Consider the following 22,919-nt stretch of genomic DNA (forward strand, 5'->3'; position numbering starts at 1 on the left):
AACAAGCCACTGCCAGATCCGAAAGCCAAGAACAAACTTCCTACCATTACCGAATAAGCTAGAAGGGAAGGCACCACTGTAGGTACAAAGTGGTCCAAGTCCTTTATACTTAACATTTTTAAAAGGCTACCATACAGAATCGGTTAAATATATATGTCTATCTGTAGGATATACTGTAGATTTTAGATCTGCAGTACTAGTGGTGTATAATTTCGCATTTTGCTATCCGATATTCAGGTTTTTTAGCCGATTTTGTTTGATTCCCTTCGCGGCATAGTTACAAATATAAATATCACAGTAGGTTTTCTACAATTAAGGATTTAAAGATACAGAGCTTACTATGAAAATCTGAATGTGGTAGATATACAAAGACCTTCATTAACTGTAATGGAAAAGAAATCCTGTGCGTGTAGAGCGGTTGTGCGGCTAGAGCATTTCCACACTGGTTGTTCCGGAAAGTTTTCAGTCTCCCAGAAGCTTTTCCCATTTTGAAAACAAAACATTACAGCGATGAGCGCGTGCCTGGCAAATCCTACTCTAGGGCGTCCTTGGGAAAATCCTTGTGATATCCTACTCTAGGGTTTACAGAGATACAGAGCTGTAGACGCTGTTACTTGTTACTTACCTTAAGCTGTTAGTGTAATATTAAACGCAGACATTAATATGCCAATGCCACGGTGACATCAGTTTGACCGGCATATTCATTTATGGCATATCTGTCTAGAACCTGCTACACTATAAATAATAATCTGCACTATAGCTCGCCAAAGTAAGTACCAGACCAGCAAATCATCGTGACATCATCTGCTACAGTATGTTACCCCTCATGATCTGCAGTGCTAGCTGCATAGTGCTCAATTAACCCGTTCTGACATCATCTGAGGTAATAACAAACCAATAACAGAGAGCAGACGCTCCAGAAAACTTGACTGCGTGTGATTTCTTTACTGCTTCGCGAATTTGCGTTCGCTACAGAGAACAGACACCCTTGCACCGCCTCCGAAGATTCGCTATTCATAGAAGTACCGTATATAAGCTGTCTAGACTTCCGTTCCCGGAAGTGCGGTTCACAATTGGAATCCAACAGTGATAATAGCAAAATCTACTAGTTCAACAAATTAATCTGCTTGTGTTTACGCTCCATTTCGAACTTTGATCCTGTTTTTCCTCGCATCCACACTTCGGAAAGGTAAGTAACCCTTCTACAAATCCTGCAGTATGCATGAACCTTACCATTAATAATTTTTGCTGAATTCGCTTACCATTATCGGTTTACTTAATTCGGTAAATTTTTTTATTTGCAATTTCAGTAACCACCCAGTTACAGTACGTTGCATTCTTTTACAAAGCTCCTTGCAACGATGGAAAATCTTGGAAAACAGTGGATGGAATTCATGCGCCGGCAGTCGGCCCGGACGGCCATGGATCCGCACGCAAAGACCAAGGCAGCCGTCGCCTTGGCCGTTATGCTCTTCATCGCCTATGGTCTGCCCAAGGCCCACGCCGGTCCCGTTTCCTGTGGCGCATGTGTAACATTCGCCTGTCAAGCGTGCGCCTCCCTCGTGGCTGCCGGTGGTGCCTGTGCCACACTGACAGCGGTTCCACCTTTACTCTGTGCCTGCCTGCTGGCATATGGTGGACTAGGTTGCGTCATCGCTGCGGGAACGTGCGTGGCTATATGCCTTACACCCACTATATGACGATATTTGCCGTAATAGTGACAACGGCTGGCATTTTGCTGTAAATGTACTGATTTTTAAATCCAGTTTGGTTGTTATAATAGTTTTTTATAACTACCCCATTTGATTTTAAGTTTTCTAATTTGCTACTGTTGCTACATACAACTTATTGTACATGGTGGGTGCAATTGCGCAAGAACTATCTTGTTTGCTTCTGTTGCTTTCTGTTCTTCTGTTCTGTTTGGAAAAGGCGACCACAAAGTTCGATAAGCTGTCGCAAAATAAAGTATTGTTAGCTATCAGCTATCTGCTGCGAAATCCGAAAATTCCATTACAAAAGCAGGCAGATTGCAAATAGCCGTGTGCTCCGAAATGACCAAAAATCGTGGTCAGTGGTGGTCCGTGGTCACTGGTGACCGTTACTTACATAAGTTACATTAACAACGGCAGCGGCAGTCACCTTAATAAACCCTAGAATGCCTACTGTAGTAAGTACTTATATTATTGCCGTCACTAGTTACTTATTGCGTACATCACGGAATCATGACATCATAGATAGATTGTGGTCTTCCTGTTTGTTACAAAATACAAATACGTACTGTCAAGGCAGATTTCAATACAGGCAACCCCACTGAGGGCGGGATTTGCAATGACGAAAGCGCTAGCGTAGCCCAAATTGCCGAAGAACACCGTAAAAGCGAGAGTTTTTTAAGCTTTTCAAAGCTTTTTTGTGTTTCTTTAGTCGTTTTCACTCTTTTATTGCAGTTGGGATTTTATTTCTAATATAAAATAAGCAATGGGAAGAGGCAACATGATTAAGTACGGTGCGGCAAGTTGCAAAGCGGCTGTTGGCAACTTGGTTTCTACCGGTATACGGCAAAATTATTACTGCACGAGTTGGTTTTATTGATTTATTCCAACGAAACTTTTCAAACTCTAAGAAAAAAATGAAGCAGATACTGAACTGAACAATGTGAAAAATTAAAGAACTAATTGGTAATAATTTACATGGAGAATACCGAGATATAGTCACGCATCGGTAATTTACTCGTAATATGAACAGTTGCACACAGTACCGCACAGTGCACACTGGGGAAAATTATTAAAAAATAGTGGGAAATTGATTTTAAGTCATGCACGTTACACATTTAAAGGTTTTTTTATTTATAAAAATAGAGGAAGTTAATACGCATATTTTGCAGTTCGAATCCCATTCAACAGAAACAGAAAAAGGGGAGCAAACCGATTTTTCCCAGCATTTTACTATAGCCGCTCTAATATGCGAGCTACTCTAGTGATGACGTAACGAGTCAGTGGTATTGCGAGTGCACAATAAATATCAATAATAAATAATAATAATATCATATCAGTGGTATTGCGAGTGCACAATAAGGGGGGATCCATAAATTACGTACGCAGCGAACCAGGGAGGGAGGGGTCCAAAAAGCGTGACAAGCTGTGACGGCCTCGACGAACCCAGGGGGGAGGGGGTGGTCAGCTCCATATATTACGATTGAACGAACCAGGGGGGAGGGGTCAAGCAAATGTGACGGACCGCTACGAAGGGGGAGGGAGGGGTGAAAAAATCGTGGTTTTCTGCGTACGTAATTTATGGATGCCCCCTAAATATATTATTGTGCACTCGTATTGCCTGTATTGAGATCTGCCCTGGTACTGTACATTAATGCTGTTGTAACTTTAACACAAAACAGTATTCAGCAGTTAAAAAATCATAAAGGCTAAAGAGCGAAATATACTTAGTGATATGTACCAGGTTAGGTTTGACAAATTATTTGATATCGACTATCGAGAGGCATTCTGTGGTTGTTAAGATTTGTTGATGTTGCCTGCTGCGCAGTGAAATGCATTAACCGCCCGCCGGTGATGTGAAATCCAAATGTGTAGCAGCATGGATCGAGGCATACAGCCCGTTGTTCATTCTTCGCCGCAAATCCGTTCAGCCAGTGGGTTATCGCAGACCGTTCTGCAAGGATGCAAATCATCCTTGATTACATCACAGGCCATAACATCCAGCGGATCGCCGGGACTGAATCAGATTTTCAACGGCGGCGTACCCGTGGGCACGGTTGTGGTTCTCGAGGATAGACCATGTCATCTGTACAGTCGTCACTTTATGCTGCTGTTTGCCGCGGAGGGTTTATCCGTTGGTCATCGCGTATGTGTAGCCGCAGCGCGGTCGGTGGAGATTAAAGAGTTTATCTCGGATATTCCTCGGAAAGTTACGGGGGAGGAGAGTTCTGGTCTGAATGAAGGTTTGCGGAATCCACTTCCTGAGTCTATTGGAGATCGCCAAGGTAATGGGATTACTTGATAATTTACTAATTTAAATCTTATTTGGAATAAATCACAGTTTCGTTTTTAATTAAACTTCTAATCGAATAATTATTCGATCATTTTGGTTGCCCAGATAATAATTCATACCGCCCTTCGTGCAGCCTGGCTCTGGATTTGTGCGACAAGACGGGTCTACGAAAAGAGATCCTCCCGCTTTTTTGTTTCCCGTTATTAAGGACAGAACGCTAAATTAAATATTGTATATTAGAAGCACGCGTTTTTTATTCTAATTTTGTTTCGCAAAACTAGATATGTTGCTTCTGAATTACAAAATGTGAGGTGATTATTTCAGTTTTTGCTTTGCTGCTGGATTTGGAAAATGCGGTACTTGAAGTATAGTTAGTAACTTGATACTCTCATTTTCTGACTTTTGTAGGGGATGGTTTAAAAATTGCCTTCCGGTATGAAAGCCTTCCGAAAATTGATTCCGTACTGGGCGCATCCCATGCCTCCGCGCCATCTGAACCGCAGTATGATTTGGGAAGAAAAATTGACGCTTCTCAAGTGGAAACAGTCGGCTATTTCACGCATTCGCATTCTTCATCGCCCGCTGTTCCATCCAGAATACACAGGCTTCTGGAGTGGATTCTTAATGAAGCTGGCAAAATTCCTCGCCAAAATGTCCTTCGAGTTTGCCTGCCCGCTGTAGATTCTCCGCTATGGAATTTCCATGATTCTCATGAATTTTTCCGATTCCTTTTTCAGCTGCGAACTCTCGCCCGGCAAAATAGTTTAATAATCTCCTTAAGCATATCCCACTCGTTGCACTCTCCAGCTGATTTGTTCCGGATACGGCGATTAAGCGACGCATACGTTGTTCTGGAGACATTAAAGAGCGAGAAAAAGCACGCGCTGTATCGCGACTATCAGGCGCTATTCCGCATTGAAAAAACCTTCGCTGTCAATGTTCTTCGTCCGCCGGTAATTTTGGATTGTGAATATGGGCTTAAAATTAAAAGGAGGAGAGTTCTACTGGAAAGGCTACACCTACCGCCAGCATTACCAGAAACCGCGCAGCGAGAAACCACGGATCATCCCAGTGGAATCAGAAGCACCATCGGTGGCCTTGTTGGTAATCAGCTTGGATGCCAGGCTGCGACGGAGCGTAATTTGGATTTCTAATAAGGAATTTATTTTTCTAAAGTATTACTGGATATTTTATTTTGAGTGCGTTTAACACTTCCATGTGCCTTTTCAAATCGGTGATGTCTTCGCTTTATTTTTAATTGTTATTAACTTGTGATTTTTTAACTCGATGGTGTTATTTCTCACAGTTAATTTTGAAAGCATTTGTTTCCGGTTGTGGAAACTGGAAACCCTTTGTTCTGTAGTTCTATGTATTTGTTGTTAGTTCTAAATTCTGATTGTGTTCAAATGCGTTAACCTTTTAACGTGTTGGATGTATCGAATGGTAGAGCTGGTTGAATGACTGGACTTGGATCAAAATTTTATTTCATATAAAAGCAACAAGTACTTCTGCGCATATAAAAGGATCGATATGTTACAAAAACGGAAAAGTAGAAGATATAAAAAACAAAAAGGCAAACAAAGTTGATGATCTCTTCATCTATCCTTGGTTTCCTTGGGCGAATCGATTGAAACCAGGGAATGGACTTGGAGAGCCGGACCGTGCAACAGTGTTGGACTGTTGACTGACCGAGCGACCAAAAGTATTGGCAGCCGGAGTAGGAAGAACACCGGGTGTCAAACTCATAGGACTCATGCGATTCATGGTCATCGACTGCCGTTGCCCTCCTATAGTCTGGGTCTTCGTTTGTGACCCCGTCCGTTGTCCTCCCGAGAGAAACTGGTTGCTGGTCGGTGTGAAAGTCTGTCGATATGGAGACACTCCGGCAATCTGATTGCTAGTGACGCTAGCTGTCGGCGGGATTTGATTGCCTCGGAATGGTGCGGATTGCGGTGCGACAGGAGTGCCAACGGGGCGTGGTAGGCTGGGAACTGGCTGCTGTGCCCCTCCGAGAGCACTACTGCGTGGTGGTTGTGTAGGCGGCGGCACCGGGCGGGAGGTGGTAGCGGGAGGGATGGAATATCCACGGGATGGCTGGACAGCGACAACGCTCGGTCGTGACGGTTGTGGTGCGGGGACAACAGGTGGGCGCACGGCGGCCGGTGCTACTACGGCACGGGGAGGTTCGGCAACGGCACCAAGTTGTTGGGTGACTTGCTGCAATATGAAGAAGTTACAGAACAGTTTGTTGTTATCGATAACCATAGTATTATACCGAATCATCAAGAAGCACCCATTCGTCATGATAAAGACGAGAGTTGGAATAGTCATAAAAGTTTTGAGCTCTGCAAGGACAAGATAATGTGTCACAACATGGGCAAATTTTGATAAGTTTTCTGAAATGCAGAAAAAAACAAACTTACTTAGAACAGTCCACATTGAAGAACCAGTCACTGTAAACAGTTGAACTGTTGAGGCATTTTTACAGCATCAAGTCGCACTGCGTGTCTTGTTGCAAAAACGTGTAATTTTAACTTGATTTCTATCGTAAAGCGTGTTTACTCTGTCCTTACATGCGCGTTCGTCCTTACAGCGACCAGGTGATTATACGAGTAAAAGTTCTTACCATGTAAGGGTGATCTGATTAAAAACGGTCATATTTGGACAAATGTAGCTCCACATGATATTATTAAGATCACACCGACGGATCACTTGGCACTGGAAATCGGCATCAGCATAGAAACCGGCTTGATTGACCTTTTCACAGGAAAACGACTGGATGTCGGGAATATCAGCACGAATGGGATAGTCCTTGCCCGCTACTGCGCTGATCAACAGCTCCGACAGGGCTTGAGCATCCAAGGCGGATTTGCGGCCCAGAGAGTCCAACGCCTGCCACACTTCGGGCACTTGCAAGTTGCGCATGCCTACCGCTGACCACTGGGGATTCGGGTTGAAGGCCACACCGAACAGAAAGCCGGCACTGGGACGATTTGCGTTGGTAGCGGCAATATCTGTGACAAGCAGCAACCACTTTATTAACATGAAAATTTGTAGCGGAGTGCTCTCATACCGGCCAAATTGCGTCCCACGGGTGATGCCGGGGCTGGGGGATTTGGATTCGATACCGGACGCAGTGCAGCCACAGGAGGCGCAACAGGTGCCGGTGGCATCGTCGGCAGTGGCTCAGTAACGGCAACAGGAGTGACCGTATCTGGTTCAATGGCATCACTTCCTGCTGGAACGATCGATACCGTCGGACCGGCTCCGGGACCGGAAGCGCTAGTAACGGGCGCTTCAGCGGATGACAACGTTTCTGTTTCAGCTATGGAGGCATCCGTCGCCTGGGGAGCAACGGGAGCAGCGGTGACGTTAGCGTCACTTCCGGCGTCTGGTGTGGTAGTCTAGAACGAAACAGCATCTGAGTTGTTTAGATTTTCAATTTCTTGCCGAGGATAAAGAACAGCCGGCTTGTTCCCTATGCTACCTTACCGGAAGACTAGAATTTGCGTTCGTGCCGTTGGATGACGATTCTACGGTTGCACTGGCGGCTGGAGTGTTTGTATCCGGAACTGATGAATTGTTTGAGAGCACTGCACTGGAATTAGCTGTGGATGCATTGTTGCTGTCAACAGGGACCGTGGCGTTTAAGGCCGGTACCGGCGATGTTTCGTTAACCGCCTGTTATATAGTAATGAAAAATTATACATAAACATTTGCATTCAGCTGTCAGTGGCTTTCCAGAATTTTGCCAACGCACACGATGGCCTTCTTAACGTCCTTGCTCTTACCGTTTGACTGGCAGCGTAACCAATTAAAACGAAGAAAATCAAGCCTAATGGGTTAAGGAAGTCCATTTCGGAACAAGATTAATGCGGGAGATTGTAGAATACAGAATCAAAACGTGATACGTCAATATCTATAGGTGGTAACTGATAAAGGATGACAATAATCAGCAAAATACAATACGTATTACCGATTCTTATAGGTACTGTAGATCGTTGGGCACTGTGCACTGAAAAAGCAAGCAGGTACAGTTTTGCAAATGCAGTTGCAAGTGAATTCGGCGATGGCAATGATCTTCGACAACCTTCCGTTGCTTATTAAATATCGAAGATCTGGAGGATTTTATTGTTGTCGTCTCCATTGCCGGTAGCCTTCCGGCAACGTTTTATGCAGAGTATGGTGCGGGGATTATACGTAATAACTCAGGTAGGTGTAGCATCGATCCAAAAATACTGTCAGTTATGCGAGCATCGTCAGTTGAGATCCAACGAAGTAGAGTAGGTGTTAAGTAACTCATACTGCGAAAATTATAAGAACCTGCTAACAGCTATTGCACTGTACTGGTATGTACATTGTAGTGTCATACAGAAACTTACATTGTGGGCTACTGTCGGTTGTTTTCCTACCGGCTCACTCGAAGGTAGTATAAATTAACGTAAAGTACAGATAGGTACAGTATTCTAATCTTTTTATTTGATGATCTATTGATTTTATTAAGGAATTATACTTGCATTTGTATCACTACGATAACTGATGATATCTCGTCCGTTTATCTTTAGTGCTGTTAAAGAGTACGGTGGATATATCAAAAAGTATCACCAATTTTAAAACAAAAAAATACTTGCAGATACACAGTACTTCTATCTATATAATATTTGGTAACCGGAAAGCTGACCAGTGAAGTACCGGAAACTGGAGTTTCTCATCCGTCTTGGAATTATTATGATCGTCTACAACAGACAGGATTAGTGTTCATTTGCGAAAGCTTCCTTATAAGTTTACTTATTATTTATAGTCTTTGAAACTGTAAACATCTGCAGTAGCTTTTGGCTTTATAAAAAGTAGTAAACAATACGGGTCGGGCATATCTGTGCGCAGAGCTGTTGCAATTGATCATGACTGCTGATCAAGTTTTTGGCGCGCATCGACGGAATTTTTCTCACCTTTTTCCAAAGAATCAACCACGTAATCATTACGAGAACAATAGGATTAGTGATAAAACGAATGCCAAATCAAGTGAAGACATGCAGAAGTGCGCGAGTGCTTCAAATTTCAATTTTGATTACTTGCAGTACATATTCCGCAAAACCCCGGTTGTCCTTTTGGCAGATATAAGGACTAGTCCGGTAAAAGAAATAGAACTGGGACTGATAAAAAATTAAAGCTCTTTTTACGTAGAGAACGCTAAATTTATTTTCAGTACAGTACAGTATACTCTGGACTTGAAGAGCGATGCACTTGAAAATACGATATATATACAATATAATTATCTACAGTATAATAAGATATTTTTATACGGTTACTTATGTATTGTATTATACCAATATACGGTATTTATACTATATATGTAATTATGTACTGTAGTTATATCTACAAGCTCAACCGAGGCCGGAGCCTCGGCCTCCGGCCTCGGTTGAGAATTTTTAGAATTGAAGAAAGTAATGGGGTAGTTTTAAAAATATTTAGGAAAAGGAATTTAACTGGATTGGAAATGCGGTTTGTTTTGAATTTTCATTGTCGTCATTAAGTACTCAATGCTACAGAATTCAGCTAAGTTAGTTAGTTATTTCGGTAGACGGTTGAAAGTGTAAAATTTCTTTTTGCTTTACTGTGTTTTCCCGTTATGGTATAACCACGTCGCAAGGCGTAAAGCGAAATTGCGCTTAGCATTAGTAACCTCGTGTTACGCAATCAGTAATTGAATTATTACGTTGATATCTTATTATAAATATAATAAACAGAGCTATAAAATTAATATAAAGAGGCAACCATAAATATTAAACATATACATGTACTAATGAAAGTGCCATCGTTAAAATCGTCGTCCACAAAGAAGGTCGAGCCAAATAGCATATCGGCCAAAAAAAATTATTATTAACATATCGACCGAATCCCTGCTCCTCTGTCTGACTGAAAAAATTCCCTTTTTTATATGACCGGCGAAATCCTTTACATCTCCGTCTAACCGCCGAAAATCCCATCCTTACTATCTGACCGGCGAAAATCCCTGTACTTTTATCTAACCGGCGAAGATCCCTGTACTTCTACCTGATCAGCGAAAATCTTTGTAGTTTTATCTGACCGGCGAAAACTGGTGTATTTCTATCTGATCAGCGAAAATCTTTGTAATTCTATCTGACCGACGAAAATCCTGTATTTCTATCTGACCGGCGAAAATTCCTTACGTCTATCTGATCGGCGAAAATCCCTGTATTTCTATCTGACCGGCGAAAATCCCTGAATTTCTATCTGACCGACGGAAATCCCTATACTTCTATCTGACCGGCGAAAACCCTGTGTTTCTATCTGGCCGGCAAAAATCCCTGTATTTCTATTTGACCGGCGAAAATCCCTGTACGCCTATCTGACCGGCGAAAATTCCTGTACTTCTATCTCACCGGCGAAAATCCCGGTACTTCTATATGACCGGCGAAAATCCCTGTATTTCTATCTGGCCGGGGAAAATCCTGTATTTCTATCTGACCGGCGAAAATCCCTGTTTTTGTATCTGACCGGCGATAATCCCTGCATTTCTATCTGACCGGCGGAAATTCCTATACTTCTACCTGACCGGCGAAAATCCCTGTATTTTTATCTGATCGGCGAAAATCCCTTCCCTTATCTCTCACCAATTATACATTTCTGCCAATCAGCTATTAGTTACCTTATGTTAAGCCAATCAGCGAAATTCGTTTTGGTCATGCTTTGTTATTCGAATGACGAGAAGATCGAAAAACTAAAGTCAAAAGGACAAATAACATGATTTAATTGAGCGCTTTTTAAGCTATCGTGGGAAAATCAGCGCCGAAAGGATAGGAGAAAAATGATGAAAAACGGCCAAGTTAGCTCTTTATATAAATAATAGTAATTGTAAAAATATGTACATGACTACATCTATAACCAGGCTACCCCCACGCTAGTGTCACATCAATCAGTCTGTTTTACGTAACGCTTTTTTGCATTTCTGTATTTCCACTATATCCACAATATTAACAGTATTAACTAACCGTATAGTGCTCTTTGGCTCCTAAGTGTCGTTGTACCGCATGCTATTAGTCCGCGGTTTTCGTTCGAAACGTTTCGCATTTCCGCCAATCCTTTTTTTTAATTTCTAACAATAAGCCAATCAGCGACATTCGTTTCGAATGCGTTTTGTCAATCGGAGGACGAAATGATCGAAAAACAAAAGTCGTTGACGCAAACTACATGCTTTTAGGCGCTTTTCGAGCTATCGTGTAAAAATAAGTATTGAACGATGTAAGAGTAACTGTTTCAAAATAATAATTATTTTCCTCTGCTGCATTCAAAACTTGCATTCCCGTAGAATGAACCAACCGAGTGGACAAACCGAGTACGTATGTGTGTGTCAGTGTGTATTTGCTAAATGTATGCCCTTTGGCTTAACAAAGCCTCTATTAGAGGCTTTGAGCAGAAAACACCATAACCATACCTTAACCATCCCTTATCGTTTAGTTGGACGACCGCCATCGAGGTAGCAGTGTACAAAGTATTCAGCGAAGGCGCATAGCTGACTCTGGGTCCCTTCAGATTTAATTTGTTTTCTCGCACTGCGTGAAACGATCTCTTTCCAAAAAATTACATTTACATTCAAAAATATTTTCTCTATTCAAAAGTGTATATCTGGGAAGTTAAATTGGGCAGGTGTTAAGGGGAGCCTTTGAAAGTCCATCACCATACGACACGTTTGTATGGTATTCACACTACCATACGCTCGCACTTAACCATATAGTCTGGTTAAGTGTATGGCTATGGTTAAGTGGAGCAGTTGCTCAAAGCTTCTATTAATATGCATAATTATACTGTAGTATACATATGTTCGTACATATGCCATGAGTCAGCGGTTTAGGTTCGAAAGTTACGCATTTCCGCCAATCCTCTGTTACTTTCTAATGATCGACCTATCAGCGAAATTCGCTTTGGAGCCGTTTCGTAAATCGGAGGATGAAAAGATCGAAAAACGAAAGTCGTTGCCGCAAACTACATGATTTTAGGGATTTTTTGAGCTATCGTGTAATAATTAGTGTCGAACGGTGTAGGAGGAGATGTTGGCCGAAAAAACGGCTCAGTTAGCTTTGTATATATAATAGTAAATACTTAAGCGATAAATTTCTTCTGTACCTTGCTTATACCCATTAGCTAGGCTATTTATTACCTATCAAAAATCAATCATCAAATCAAAACAATTTACTGCTAAAGTCGTAAACTATAACATTGCTAATAATCTGCTCAAAAAATAATTTCATAGCAGCCCGAATTAACACGTAATATATTTAATATTTGCCTATTCAAAACTGCATTTGTTTAACTGTAACTGCGGTACGTGTGATAACTGTAGAAGTAATGTATTACTAGATTGTATCTATATAATGGACTGTACTGTACTTTTTTTACACGTGTACTAATGAGAGCCCGAGTCTTTGGTGGTCCCTATGGCAGTGCACTTTATTTCAATAGCGCGAATAACAATATCAAGGTCTAGTTACAGTTAACAGTACCAAGTACAGTATTACAAAAGCAGCATTACCACGTTGAATCGCTACAGAAATATTAGACAATTTGGGCAAAGCTGCGAGCCTGCGACCGTAATAGTACCAGTTACAGTAGCGCTATTTTGCTATATAGTGCATCTTTGGCGAAATAGCCGCTACTGCCATTGGTATTGCTACTGCCGCAACTTGCCCGAATTGTCTATTCGGTTTCAAATACTCAAGACTACGAATCTCGCCGGTTTCCGACCTTGGCAATCCTCTTTGCCGATGTACCCCAACTGCCAAGTGTTTCGAAGCCGATCGACAGCGACCTCGTATAGTTATATATATCGTCGTGACAGGAAACTATATTTCCTTGCTTTCCCGGCTCCAGCCAGGTCAGCTGCCGCTCCGGCATTTGCACTTGTATGATCCAAGTAAGAACGGGCGACCATGCCATCAACGGTTACATCCCATGCCAAGCAAAGTCCCCTTGTCCCTGGGATGGTGGTGATTCCACGTCAGGGGGTGGTTCGTTTTCGTGGTGCATGCCTCTTGGTTCCTTTCGAGCGGTGATACCTGCGGAAACCAGTGCCCGGCGCAGGATGTCGTTGATGCAGTCCTGTCTAGCTAGACCGTCTTCCTGCTGAAAACTTGCAATTCAAACCATGATGACCTTCCGTGGAGACTTCGCTTCCGCAGGCCTGCATTGATGATCGGATGACGCCGGTGTGCCATCTCTAATTGCGAAGGCGACCCGAAACTACTCGTTGTCGATCCAGGAGGTTACCGACTGAGGACGAGGGAAGCGCGTGGGTCCAATAGCCTGACTCCGGAGTTGCAGATAGGAGAAGCATGGCACTTCATGCTTCTGTACAGTGTACGGTAGTAACGTACTGTGCTTACCTGCAAGTGCGTGCATACGCGCATCTTGTGGCATTTGTGCATTGCATCCTCTGCACGACTGGCGCATCGATTTTTGATTGATCGACCGACCGATCATAACAACTTGGAAAAACCGGGGAGAAAGATTTCACCAGAACCTATCGTCCTGTATATTTTTATACTATTTTTCGTTAATTTTGTCCATAATCCTAATTTTGTTGATCTAGTTGTTTGCTATCCTTAATAAATTATCAAAGGTCAGTATTTGTATATGATGATCATTTTTTATCTTTCTGACAATCAGCGAGCTCAAGTCTTGAATGATCTGATCCTGTTCGTTTCTAATTCTGACTCCTGAAGCAGTTAGTCTGTTAGTTTTGTTTAGTTTCATTTAATCCTATTCCTAGCACACGGTTTTTGAACTAATTAGTGTTATGGTGTTTTATTGAGCATTCCGTGTTTACAATCATACGTTGAGATTATGAGGCACATTCTAATTTTCAGTGCAATTGCCAGGCTATGCATTCTGTTTGTTTGTAAATGTCGCCTCGTTTTATTACTTCGGTTCTTGCAAATGCATGGTAAGAGCGCTAACCATTACCAGCGGTTGTTATGATTTCCCTGTATGGATAGTATGATGGTGATTGTGTGTACAAAGAATTTGGTGTTCACTTCTCAGCATGGACATGAAGAATTTCAAGATTGAAAAAAAATTTACTGCGCCTTTGTCGCTTGTTGCGAAGGATCTGCAGTTAACGTGTTGTCGCGCTTTTAGGAATAGTTAGATGAAAAGTTTTCTTTACAGAGGCGAGTTGTTGATTTGGCATACTTTGCCACTGGGGCGACTGGAAATCCATGGCGGCCACAGATAGTGATGCTTCTTTGGGAAGCGCTGGTAAGTAAGTTTTCAGTTTTTGCAATTCAGTTACTTCAGTAATTTGGAATCTCTCGGTGCAGGCTGTGCAGTGTGCAGCCGTTTTGTCGTGTCGTCTTACCTTGGTTAATTTGTTGTTGCCAGTATAAGAAAGAATAAGAATATGTGGTTATCAACATCTGCGTATACTGCAACGGTGCTGTATAGAATTATAGAAAATAGAGCACAGTCAGCACACCGCAGATTTGTTTAACAGTGAACTTATTTAACAGGCGAGAATGACGCGAATACTGCAGCTGAGCTGGAGCCAGTGAAAAATGGGATGCATGGCACTGATTCGCGGAAACCCGAAGCACTTTCCAAAGGGAAAACCAAAGAGGAGTCCGACGAAGAAGGGGTGCGTGCATGCGTTGCAAATTAAAGTCTAAACATAAATTACAGTCTAAACGAAGATCAGTATTGCATCAGTATAAAGTTAACTGGCTTTCTTGTGCACTTAGGAAGCCTGAGCGAAGATCAATACGTTCTGTCTGCAGTCGTGCAAGCAAATTACAAGTTATCTCAGAATAGTTCAGAACTTAATTAGTTCCTGATGTAATGTACAGCCAATATTAATTATTATTATTACCAGTACAGTGTTACTTGATACTGATTTATGTAAGGTGGTTATTGAAACGTTACAGGAGGCGTCGGATGATGGCGAAATCGACACCAGTACCGAGAAGAACAACGGTGAAGAGGGTGAACTGGAGGAAGGGGAAGTGGATGATGATGAGGACGGTGGTGGCCAGCAGAAGAACTCGGTCTGCAAGTACTTCTACAAAGGCCAGTGCACGTGGGGCTCGCACTGCCGATTCATGCATCCCGGCTCGGTGGATAAAGGCAATTACAGCCTTTTTGAGAATGCACCAGCGAAAAACCCCCCACCGGAGCCAGTTCATTCCCTCAAGCCCCCGGGACCACCGTTAATGGTGCCGCAACCCGGTGTGCGCCCGCCCATGGTCCTGCCGCCACGGCGTCGTAATAGTCCCCAGTTGATCCCCCCTGTTCTGCCCTTGCGGATGCCCTTGCCAGGTGTACTGCCGCCGCGACTCCCCATGGACTTTTTCCCACCCATTCCGGAACCGCCGCGGGCGGAGACTATGTGGGAGCGCGGACTGCGACAGGCCAAGACGCTAGCGCAGGCAGCGGCCAGGAAACGGGACGCTATCGAGGACAAAATGCATGGACTGGATGAGAAATTTGATCCGGAGTTCGAGTAAGCTTGCTGCATTTGATTTTGCCTGCTGTGTGAATCGGTCGGGTTTGAAAACACTACTTTTATTTAATGGCGATGCTGTAGAGACGAGCATTTTGGTGAAACCAATTACGCTTTCCCGGAGCAGCAGCAACCACAACAGCGAGGTTTCCCTTCGTTCCCGATGCGACCCGATTTTGATCCTATGCAAAGGAACCGTCGTATGAACGAGTAAGAATTTTGCAGACTGTTTCTGATGGTTTATATGCAATTAAAAACTGTTTTCAGCTTCGGTCGTTTCGAGCGTCGCCGCAGTCCTCCGATCGATAATCGTGAGAACATGATGGATCGTCGTCCACGTGAACCTATGATGCGCCAGCGGGGAGCCGACGAATGGCATGATCCCTGGATGCGGTCGGCTGGTGGAGGTGGTGGTGGCCGTAACCGGCCTGTGCAACGCTGGAATAACCGTAACCGCTCCAAATCCGAATCACACTCAAAATCGCGTTCTCGCTCCAGATCTGGTAGTCCCTCTCAAAAGAAATCTCTTAATTCCAGGTTAGACCGTTCTCAGAATGAACAACATACGTTCTGGTCAGTTATTTAGAATACTAAAAACAGTTATGAATAGTGCGAACAAACTTTCAATTTCATATCATGTACTTTCAGAAGCAACTCCAAGGACAAACAGGCTCGGAAACGTAGTGGCTCAGCAAGCAGCAGCATGCGTGCAAAGCAGCGAGAACGCGATCGACGCAACGCCACGCGCCAACGGGCGCCATCGGGTAGTCCTATTAGTTCATCTCATAGTTCCTTGTCACGCTCTTCATCTCCAAAATCACCTGCAGCTCCGCAAAAGGCTGGCCGCGCGAGCAGCCATGAATCGGTAAACATCATTGTAGAATTTTAGCTGCATTACTGCAAATTTGTAATAACTTTGGCACTTCCATTCCGTAACCTTTCGGTTTTCTTCGTTTATGTGAATAGCATTACTGAACAGGGTAATTTATCTGTACTTTGTAAGTAGTAATTTTTAGTAAGCTGTTTGAACAACAACTTCGCCGACGTTGATAAGCCACAGTATTTGGAGAATTTCTTATTTGGTAGGATGCGCGGGCGCGTCGATCGCCGGGTAGTCGTCTTTCACAGCAAGAGCGTGCCTCTTCTCGTAAGCATTACCAGGCTGACGAGCGCAATAAAGCGTCTCCATCGCTCAGTAGCGTCTCATCCCGCAACCATGAGGAGGATGACGGACCACGAACGCCACCTCCGGATCCAGAAGAGGGTGACGAGGAATCGCCCAGAGAAGAGGTTCAGCGTTTCGGCTATGATCGCGATGAAGTGGACCGGAAACGGACCGCTCGCTCGCGGTCGAAGCGCTCCCCATCCCAGTCACCAGTCAGTGATGATGATAATGATGAACGCCGCCCAAATCAGGAGGCGTCAGTTGATGTCGATCAACCGGTGAAGAAGAAGATTAAAAAAGGGCACAAACCGGTCAAGTTGACTTTAAATAACAAGGTTAGTTTACGAAAACGTTTACCTGAATTGGGATGGGTAGTATTGAAATTGTGTTTTTTTGTGTAGACGGAGCGACGTGCTGCCAATGCGGCATTCGGAGCGGTGGAGGAAGAGATGGATGAAGATTCAGCTGTCCAGCTGAACGTCAAGCCTCGTGCTCGTAAGTGTGCTTACTGCTCGTGCTCGGTTACAGTGAAACTGTTTCTGTGGAACGTATGCATTATTAATGCAGTGCTTGTGTACGTATTTTGCAGAGTCGAATATTAGCGAGCGAGATCAAGACCGCTCCAGTCCCCTTTCCGAAGCGGAGGAGGACTCCAGCCCCAAGCGTGCTCCTGTAGTAGCGCCCTCTGGATCGGAGGAGAAAGCCAATAAACGAGAAGAACTGCTGCGGCAGTTGCGGGCGGTGGAAGAGGCTATTGCACGGAAAAAAGCTACAAAGGTGGCAGATTGATGATGCACCATTGTCCACATTTAGATGGATCTTTTTATTTTGAACATTTTGTGTACTATTCATCTTTGGTTTGACACGGCTTTGTTGACTGAAATTGTGGTTGTTGATGTATTTTTTGGAATTTTTTTTTGCGCGACGGCCCTCTTTACTTATTTTTTCGCTTATTTTCGGTGTCTCAATAATTTGTTATCCTGAAAGACAGCTCGGTTTGTTATAAATACCGTATCTAGTGGTCTGTGTCGTGCCTAAACGTGAAGGAATTTTAAATTTTAGAGGTTTGACTATGAAGCCTTAGTTAATCTCGTTTGGGTAGAACTTACCATGAGGGTAAGAAGTACTGTAGGTGTGGCTTTTTTGGAGATGTTAGCCTGTTCATGCAGAATGCGCAGCAGTTATGCAATAATGAACATAAGGAACACAGAGCGAAATAAAAAAAACTTGAACGTAAACACTAGCAGGCACGGAGCAGTGCTCACATATTCTAGAGCTCCCGGAAAGGTAAGTGAATGAAGTTATTGGTATCAAAAATTACAAACTGCTAACAATTACCAAAGAAAATTAATACTGCTAATATCCACCAAGTATCAAACAAGATCAATAGGAATTTTGACTCCGGTCAAAAAAGTACTTGCGTACATAGATTTTTATTTGTTCTTCCAAATATTTTCTGTGTTTCACAAACTCTTTAAGCTCTTTTATCGAGGTCTTTTTTGTACGGCTACGCTCCGTTCCCCGTCACTGACGCGCACTCTTTTTGCTTCTTTTCCAGTGCCTAAACATAAAACATCTCATAGGTTCATAAAACATAAAATTAATGGCACATTCGACATCACAATTTACCACATACGTTTATTGCAACTAACAATAATTAAGCCAAATACAGCACGAGCTAAATACATAATTCCTTTATGTAATATCGAAATCAAATAGAAAAATATTTTAGTTTTCCTTTCGCAAGGCAATACAGACCTATGCCTGTATGATGCGCAAAAAATTACGGACACAGTCAAAGTTAAATTTCACTATAATATGTAAAGTATAATCACATAAAATGGTGAACACTGCGACTTACGGGGACAAGGTCCGAAAAGAGTTGACAAAAGGTCGCGTTACCGAGATTCCAGCTGATGCTTGATCGGGCCAAATTACGTTTATCTTCGTCCTGGAACAAGTAAGTCTGGGATGAAATAAAAGTTCACATGCGCCGATCTCTCAATAAGTACATCGATGTGGCCATCTTACGGTGGAATTTATCGCTCCGACAGTAGATCCTTTACCAGTCTGAAAAATGGTAAAGTTTAGATAAATACTGTGAAAATAATACCCAAGAGTTTCGCTGGAATTCGTTGTATGGAAAGGATAAAAGGAAGGGAAATTATACTACGGCACACAACTCTTGAGAGTGGAATCGACTAATATGTGTCATGCTAGCTATGATGCGGCGAAGTTCAGCATTTTAGCTTCCTTAATTCAAACAAGTTCAAGTGCGTATGTTCGATACTGTACCATAAAGCTGAGCAATCCGTGCAAAATAGTGCCAGCATTCCAGGCCGGGTTCCACTTTTCCGGATGATAATCGGAGATACTCAAGCACAGCCGCTTATTTGCCGCGAAACGGCCGTTTGGCGTCAGGATGAAAATGGCCGGTGGTTTGAAGGGATATTCCGAGGGGAAAATCAGTCGGCCCAAATAATATCCGCCGTCGTACGGTGTTTGCTCCGGGCCACGCAGCACGTAGTACCATTCCAAGAGATTATTCGGATTAGGAGCGGCGGATACGTATGGCACCGGGTCTAATTTACAAATAAATAGTAAATTTCACACTGTCAAGTATAGGTTTCGATAACTCTCGCGCACGCTTTATAATTCGTCCAGCAACGGAGAAAATTTTTTCAAAGCATAATAGCAGTGCAATTAGAGAGGGATAGTACACAACTAAACTATGCGGAATTGCCCGCTTTTCTGATTTCGATCAGTTGAGCGGCCCCAGTAAAATTTTCTGAATATAGACTGATTATAAACTGATAATAGTATACGTGCTGTAAACAAAACGGCATTGTACTGAAATTAACAAGATTTTCTTTAAATTTTCAAATATCAGCCGCGGAGAAAACTGTTTGTTGATGCCACCATCGGTTTACCTTGAAGTAGTTCAATGAATTCCTTCTGGAGACGTGTGGTTGCAAATTGTTCCGCCATCTCACTGCTTCGAAATGTTGCAGTCCCTGAAGTTTGGAGCGCATCCAGTGATCCGTACTTTTACGGTATTTCAAATCGTTAGGTAATCGCCGCAACCATATGACAAATCCCACTGGCAGTTTGTCGTTCGGGACTTCCTGGAAAGTTTCCAATATAAAACTGGAAATCCGAACAATGTGGATGTGCTCCTTGCAGGGATCTTACTAGATATTAGGGAAGAAAACGTGCACGATACGACTAGCATCCATATGCGTCTATATGTAAATAAGTGGTCAAGTGGAAATTCGAAAAGCCCGTGGGCATTGAGGGTGTGCTGTCCGACTACCACCCGGTGGGGTACAGAAGATGGTGGTCAAATGAGCGCCGTAGTTCTACAATCGGAACGTCAGTATGCTGAACTTGAAGTACCCAATGGCAATGACACTTCCGCTTCGTGCAATTGGGCGCACGAAATTCGAAAACCGTGATATTAGATTTTGTAGGTCGTTGTTACCGATACCGCATTCACTGCCATCGCTGTGCATAACAGAATGTCCTATTACTTAATAAAAAATTCCATAATAATATAATTGCTCTAGTCGTGTTCGTCTATATTGTAACCTGCGCTTAATACATATAGAATAACTAAGGATGATTGTCGGATGTTAATAACAGTAAGGATTCGACGACAGAATGTAAGGTCATAATGCAGCGATTATGATACGAATTCGGAAACTAGTTGGCCTGTGTTCATGTTTGCTGTTGCACTTAATTGTTACGTTTTACGTTGCTCATGTAATGTTGAAACTGGCTGCTTAATGTTATATCGAAAGTAAGCAGCCAAGAAATTTACGCATACTCAAGTATATGGTCAGAATTATGTAAGAGTTTCAGATTTGGTAATTAACAGAAGAACAAGAAATTTTTCATCATGACTTGACAAAGATTGGATACATGCTGGGGGCAGTATCAAAAAAAGCTTGCCTAGTGACCTTTCGCTCGTTTACGCAAATGTGGTATACTATTACACAGACGCACCTCTTCTTCATCGTAATATTTTGGTTGATTTAACATACAGAATTCTAAAAATACTGCCTGTATCTGTAAATGTAACCCATCGTGTAAAGCTACTCGTACATCTAAAGCGCCTCATCTCTATATTAAAATACGTAACCATATCAGTAATTGCTCTTAGGCACGCTCCCAGGTACGGATTGCGGAGTAATTGAATTAATTAAGTGTTCACCTGATGCTAGTGGCCTTAAACAACATGGAACGATCCTGAAATGGGGTAATGCAGAAATTGTGGGAATGTGCTCCCCGTAAACTGTTCTTTGGTGATATTGATATTTATTGATCTTATGAGCTTGAAACGTCATATGAAAAATGTCTGCAGGGATTCTAAACGGAGCGGTATATAGCAGTTGTGGTAAAGCTGTATGTGCAAAATTAGAACATAAACGTTTCCCTGCGGTTATTTTGCCAAATGTTTAAATGTATCAAAAATAATTTTTTAAAATGTACTGGAAATGACTGCATATAGCAATAATACCACATGCAGTTGTAACATCAGTGCCAGCCATTATGATGTGCACGTTCCGAATTTGATGCCGACGCAAAATACAATGGATATCTGGCTGGTCGTTAACACATGCCAGTTAAGCGGTGCCTGTATACTGTTTACGCTGTTGTTATGTTCCCTGATTATGCAGAATCAACTGCGTAGCGGTGCTGGTTTCCTCGTATTCCATCAGGTAATTACTGAAGGTCAGATGGCATCGATCCATTATTTCGTGTACATTCTCACATCGTACCAGTACAATCTCAACACGCATACGTTCTACTTGAGCGATGAATTTTGCCGGCAATATTACCTTTACTACATGGTCAACACGGCGGCCGGACAACTTGGGATCTTCAATCTGGCGGTCAACCGTTATGTCGCGCTCTTCCATCCGCTGCAGTATAAGCGTTTCGTGACGAAAAAAGCACTGGCTTTGGCTATCGTTATGTGCTGGGTTTTTGGGATTGCTTGTCATATTTACTTCTACATGGGTGGCGCCGGCGGATTCGTAGGTGAGGGGCAGCAATCAAACAATACTAATTGCATGTGTACGAATGTGGTGGTCAATGCTGCATAAAAACAACAAATTAATTTTGCGAAAAATAAATTAAACTGGTGCTTCATAAAGATAAAACTGGCGGGTTTGGTGAAATTTTTTTACTTGTCAGCGAGTCAAAAACTGTTCAGATGGCGTTTGTTCAGCCTGATTTTCCCGGAATCCGATTCCCCGCGTTCCGTTACATAGGAAAACGTTTTTTGTTCAATTTTGAAATTGGTGCTTCATAAAGATAAAATTGGCGGGTTTGGTAAAAAATTAAACAAAAACTATATTTTTGTTGAAAGTCTTTTCTACTTGCGTAAAACAGGCAGTCACATATTTATTTACCGTTAATACTTTCATTTTTTTACGTTTTTTTTAAATGTTGCTTGCAATTAAATTGGAATTAATTCATTCACAGCGACACCACCGTTCGGCAACTGTGGCTTCGCCGGTCAAGGTTTAGCCTTTAAAATTTCAACGATTGCCAGCACATACTGCCCTCTCGGGGCGGCAGCCGGCGTCTATATTGTTCTGTTCGTCAAAATGGCCATATCGCATAAATCCGGGAACAACCACCTAATCGGCTCCGTTACTGATTCCAGAGCAGCTAAACGGTTGGCGCGGCGGTATATGCTAACCAAGATTCTCTTCGTGTCCTCGCTTCTCTACTGCGCGTGTTTTGCTCTGATTCCCATCCTGCAAGGGTTCTTCCCTAAGCTGTATTTTGCCAATCCCATGACGCGCTTGTGGATAAGGATGGTGTTCTTTACTGGTTACATTTTAACACCGGTATAAAAAATTCCCGAAGTTTGTTTGTTGTATGAAATACATTACGAATTTAATCTTATACAGTGACAGTGTGCACGTTGATACAATGCGGGCTTGCACTTGCAGATCGTTTTTTTCGTAATGAACGTGGAATATCGTCTGGGTGTGGTGAAGCTTTTCCGGTTCATTAGTTTCCAGAAAACAACCTCAAACCAAATCGACAATGATCCCGATCGCGATCCGCCTTTCCCGAATAATTCGAAATCAACAAAATCGACACATTCTGGAGGATCAGATCGACTTCACGCTTTGCATGTACTAAAAGTGCCCCAAACATGAACAGGCTTAATTTACGTTTTCGTGTGCTCGCACACAAAGGTCGCAATATACGCTCAAAGGA

The 22,919-nt window shown here is 42.8% G+C and overlaps 4 protein-coding genes and 1 long non-coding RNA gene across 10 annotated transcripts; 3 read left to right on the forward strand and 2 right to left on the reverse strand.

Annotated features, from left to right (window-relative positions):
* The first annotated feature begins 908 nt into the window (after positions 1-908).
* Positions 909-1,890, forward strand: LOC129592022 (uncharacterized). Of its 2 annotated transcripts, none has more exons than XR_008690909.1 (2): positions 909-1,189; positions 1,311-1,890. It is a non-coding gene; the product is annotated as an uncharacterized LOC129592022 (long non-coding RNA). The 2 variants fall into 2 exon arrangements; XR_008690910.1 differs by having other exon boundaries at positions 1,350-1,890.
* A 1,471-nt stretch (positions 1,891-3,361) lies between these two features.
* LOC129591936 (elongator complex protein 4-like) lies at positions 3,362-5,504 on the forward strand. The gene is made up of 2 exons (XM_055487827.1): positions 3,362-3,994; positions 4,411-5,504. Exons 1-2 carry the CDS (start codon positions 3,577-3,579, stop codon positions 5,154-5,156), a joined length of 1,164 nt encoding a protein of 387 aa, XP_055343802.1. The 5' UTR covers positions 3,362-3,576; the 3' UTR covers positions 5,157-5,504.
* LOC129591935 (mucin-2-like) lies at positions 5,482-8,110 on the reverse strand. 2 transcript variants are annotated; one of them, XM_055487826.1, is made up of 8 exons: positions 7,979-8,083; positions 7,794-7,921; positions 7,495-7,683; positions 7,076-7,406; positions 6,629-7,016; positions 6,426-6,455; positions 6,278-6,347; positions 5,482-6,219 (listed from the first exon to the last, which is right to left on the reverse strand). In XM_055487826.1, exons 2-8 carry the CDS (start codon positions 7,857-7,859, stop codon positions 5,602-5,604), a joined length of 1,692 nt encoding a protein of 563 aa, XP_055343801.1. In that variant the 5' UTR covers positions 7,860-7,921; positions 7,979-8,083; the 3' UTR covers positions 5,482-5,601. The 2 variants fall into 2 exon arrangements, with proteins under 2 accessions (XP_055343801.1, XP_055343800.1); XM_055487825.1 differs by having other exon boundaries at positions 7,794-8,110.
* Positions 8,111-13,515: 5,405 nt separating this feature from the next.
* On the forward strand, positions 13,516-17,701 carry LOC129591849 (zinc finger CCCH domain-containing protein 18-like). 3 transcript variants are annotated; one of them, XM_055487686.1, is made up of 11 exons: positions 13,516-13,639; positions 13,887-13,963; positions 14,188-14,277; positions 14,529-14,653; positions 14,940-15,514; positions 15,599-15,724; positions 15,782-16,051; positions 16,163-16,379; positions 16,601-17,014; positions 17,081-17,174; positions 17,269-17,701. In XM_055487686.1, the coding sequence occupies exons 3-11, from the start codon at positions 14,238-14,240 to the stop codon at positions 17,466-17,468; spliced, it is 2,061 nt and encodes a 686-aa protein (XP_055343661.1). In that variant the 5' UTR covers positions 13,516-13,639; positions 13,887-13,963; positions 14,188-14,237; the 3' UTR covers positions 17,469-17,701. The 3 variants fall into 3 exon arrangements, with proteins under 3 accessions (XP_055343661.1, XP_055343660.1, XP_055343659.1); XM_055487685.1 differs by lacking the exon at positions 13,887-13,963; XM_055487684.1 differs by having other exon boundaries at positions 13,525-13,963.
* Positions 17,702-17,805: 104 nt separating this feature from the next.
* LOC129591850 (ubiquitin-conjugating enzyme E2 J2-like) lies at positions 17,806-20,114 on the reverse strand. Of its 2 annotated transcripts, XM_055487688.1 has the most exons (6): positions 19,872-20,114; positions 19,610-19,804; positions 18,975-19,261; positions 18,711-18,749; positions 18,541-18,630; positions 17,806-18,240 (listed from the first exon to the last, which is right to left on the reverse strand). In XM_055487688.1, the coding sequence occupies exons 2-6, from the start codon at positions 19,665-19,667 to the stop codon at positions 18,187-18,189; spliced, it is 528 nt and encodes a 175-aa protein (XP_055343663.1). In that variant the 5' UTR covers positions 19,668-19,804; positions 19,872-20,114; the 3' UTR covers positions 17,806-18,186. The 2 variants fall into 2 exon arrangements, with proteins under 2 accessions (XP_055343663.1, XP_055343662.1); XM_055487687.1 differs by having other exon boundaries at positions 19,610-20,114.
* Positions 20,115-22,919: the final 2,805 nt, after the last annotated feature.

The sequence above is a fragment of the Paramacrobiotus metropolitanus genome, unplaced genomic scaffold (assembly GCF_019649055.1).
Source record: "Paramacrobiotus metropolitanus isolate TYO unplaced genomic scaffold, Prichtersi_v1.0 Parri_scaffold0000049, whole genome shotgun sequence".
Taxonomy (NCBI): Eukaryota; Metazoa; Tardigrada; class Eutardigrada; order Parachela; family Macrobiotidae; genus Paramacrobiotus; species Paramacrobiotus metropolitanus.

What these genes read in the sequence shown, in the direction of transcription:
- LOC129591936 (XM_055487827.1), top strand. Translation starts at nt 3,577, where the DNA reads ATGTGTAGCAGCATGGATCGAGGCATACAGCCCGTTGTTCATTCTTCG. An exon ending in GTCTATTGGAGATCGCCAAG is followed by an intron (nt 3,995 to 4,410) that starts GTAATGGGATTA and finishes TGACTTTTGTAG; the next exon opens with GGGATGGTTTAAAAATTGCC.
- LOC129591935 (XM_055487825.1), bottom strand. Translation starts at nt 7,859, where the DNA reads ATGGACTTCCTTAACCCATTAGGCTTGATTTTCTTCGTTTTAATTGGT. An exon ending in GTTACGCTGCCAGTCAAACG is followed by an intron (nt 7,684 to 7,793) that starts GTAAGAGCAAGG and finishes ACTATATAACAG; the next exon opens with GCGGTTAACGAAACATCGCC. An exon ending in ACGCAAATTCTAGTCTTCCG is followed by an intron (nt 7,407 to 7,494) that starts GTAAGGTAGCAT and finishes GTTTCGTTCTAG; the next exon opens with ACTACCACACCAGACGCCGG.
- LOC129591849 (XM_055487686.1), top strand. Translation starts at nt 14,238, where the DNA reads ATGGCGGCCACAGATAGTGATGCTTCTTTGGGAAGCGCTG. An exon ending in TGCTTCTTTGGGAAGCGCTG is followed by an intron (nt 14,278 to 14,528) that starts GTAAGTAAGTTT and finishes CTTATTTAACAG; the next exon opens with GCGAGAATGACGCGAATACT. An exon ending in AGGAACCGTCGTATGAACGA is followed by an intron (nt 15,725 to 15,781) that starts GTAAGAATTTTG and finishes AACTGTTTTCAG; the next exon opens with CTTCGGTCGTTTCGAGCGTC.
- LOC129591850 (XM_055487688.1), bottom strand. Translation starts at nt 19,667, where the DNA reads ATGGCGGAACAATTTGCAACCACACGTCTCCAGAAGGAATTCATTGAA. An exon ending in ACGGATTGCTCAGCTTTATG is followed by an intron (nt 18,750 to 18,974) that starts GTACAGTATCGA and finishes ACCATTTTTCAG; the next exon opens with ACTGGTAAAGGATCTACTGT. An exon ending in TCGGAGCGATAAATTCCACC is followed by an intron (nt 18,631 to 18,710) that starts GTAAGATGGCCA and finishes TACTTGTTCCAG; the next exon opens with GACGAAGATAAACGTAATTT.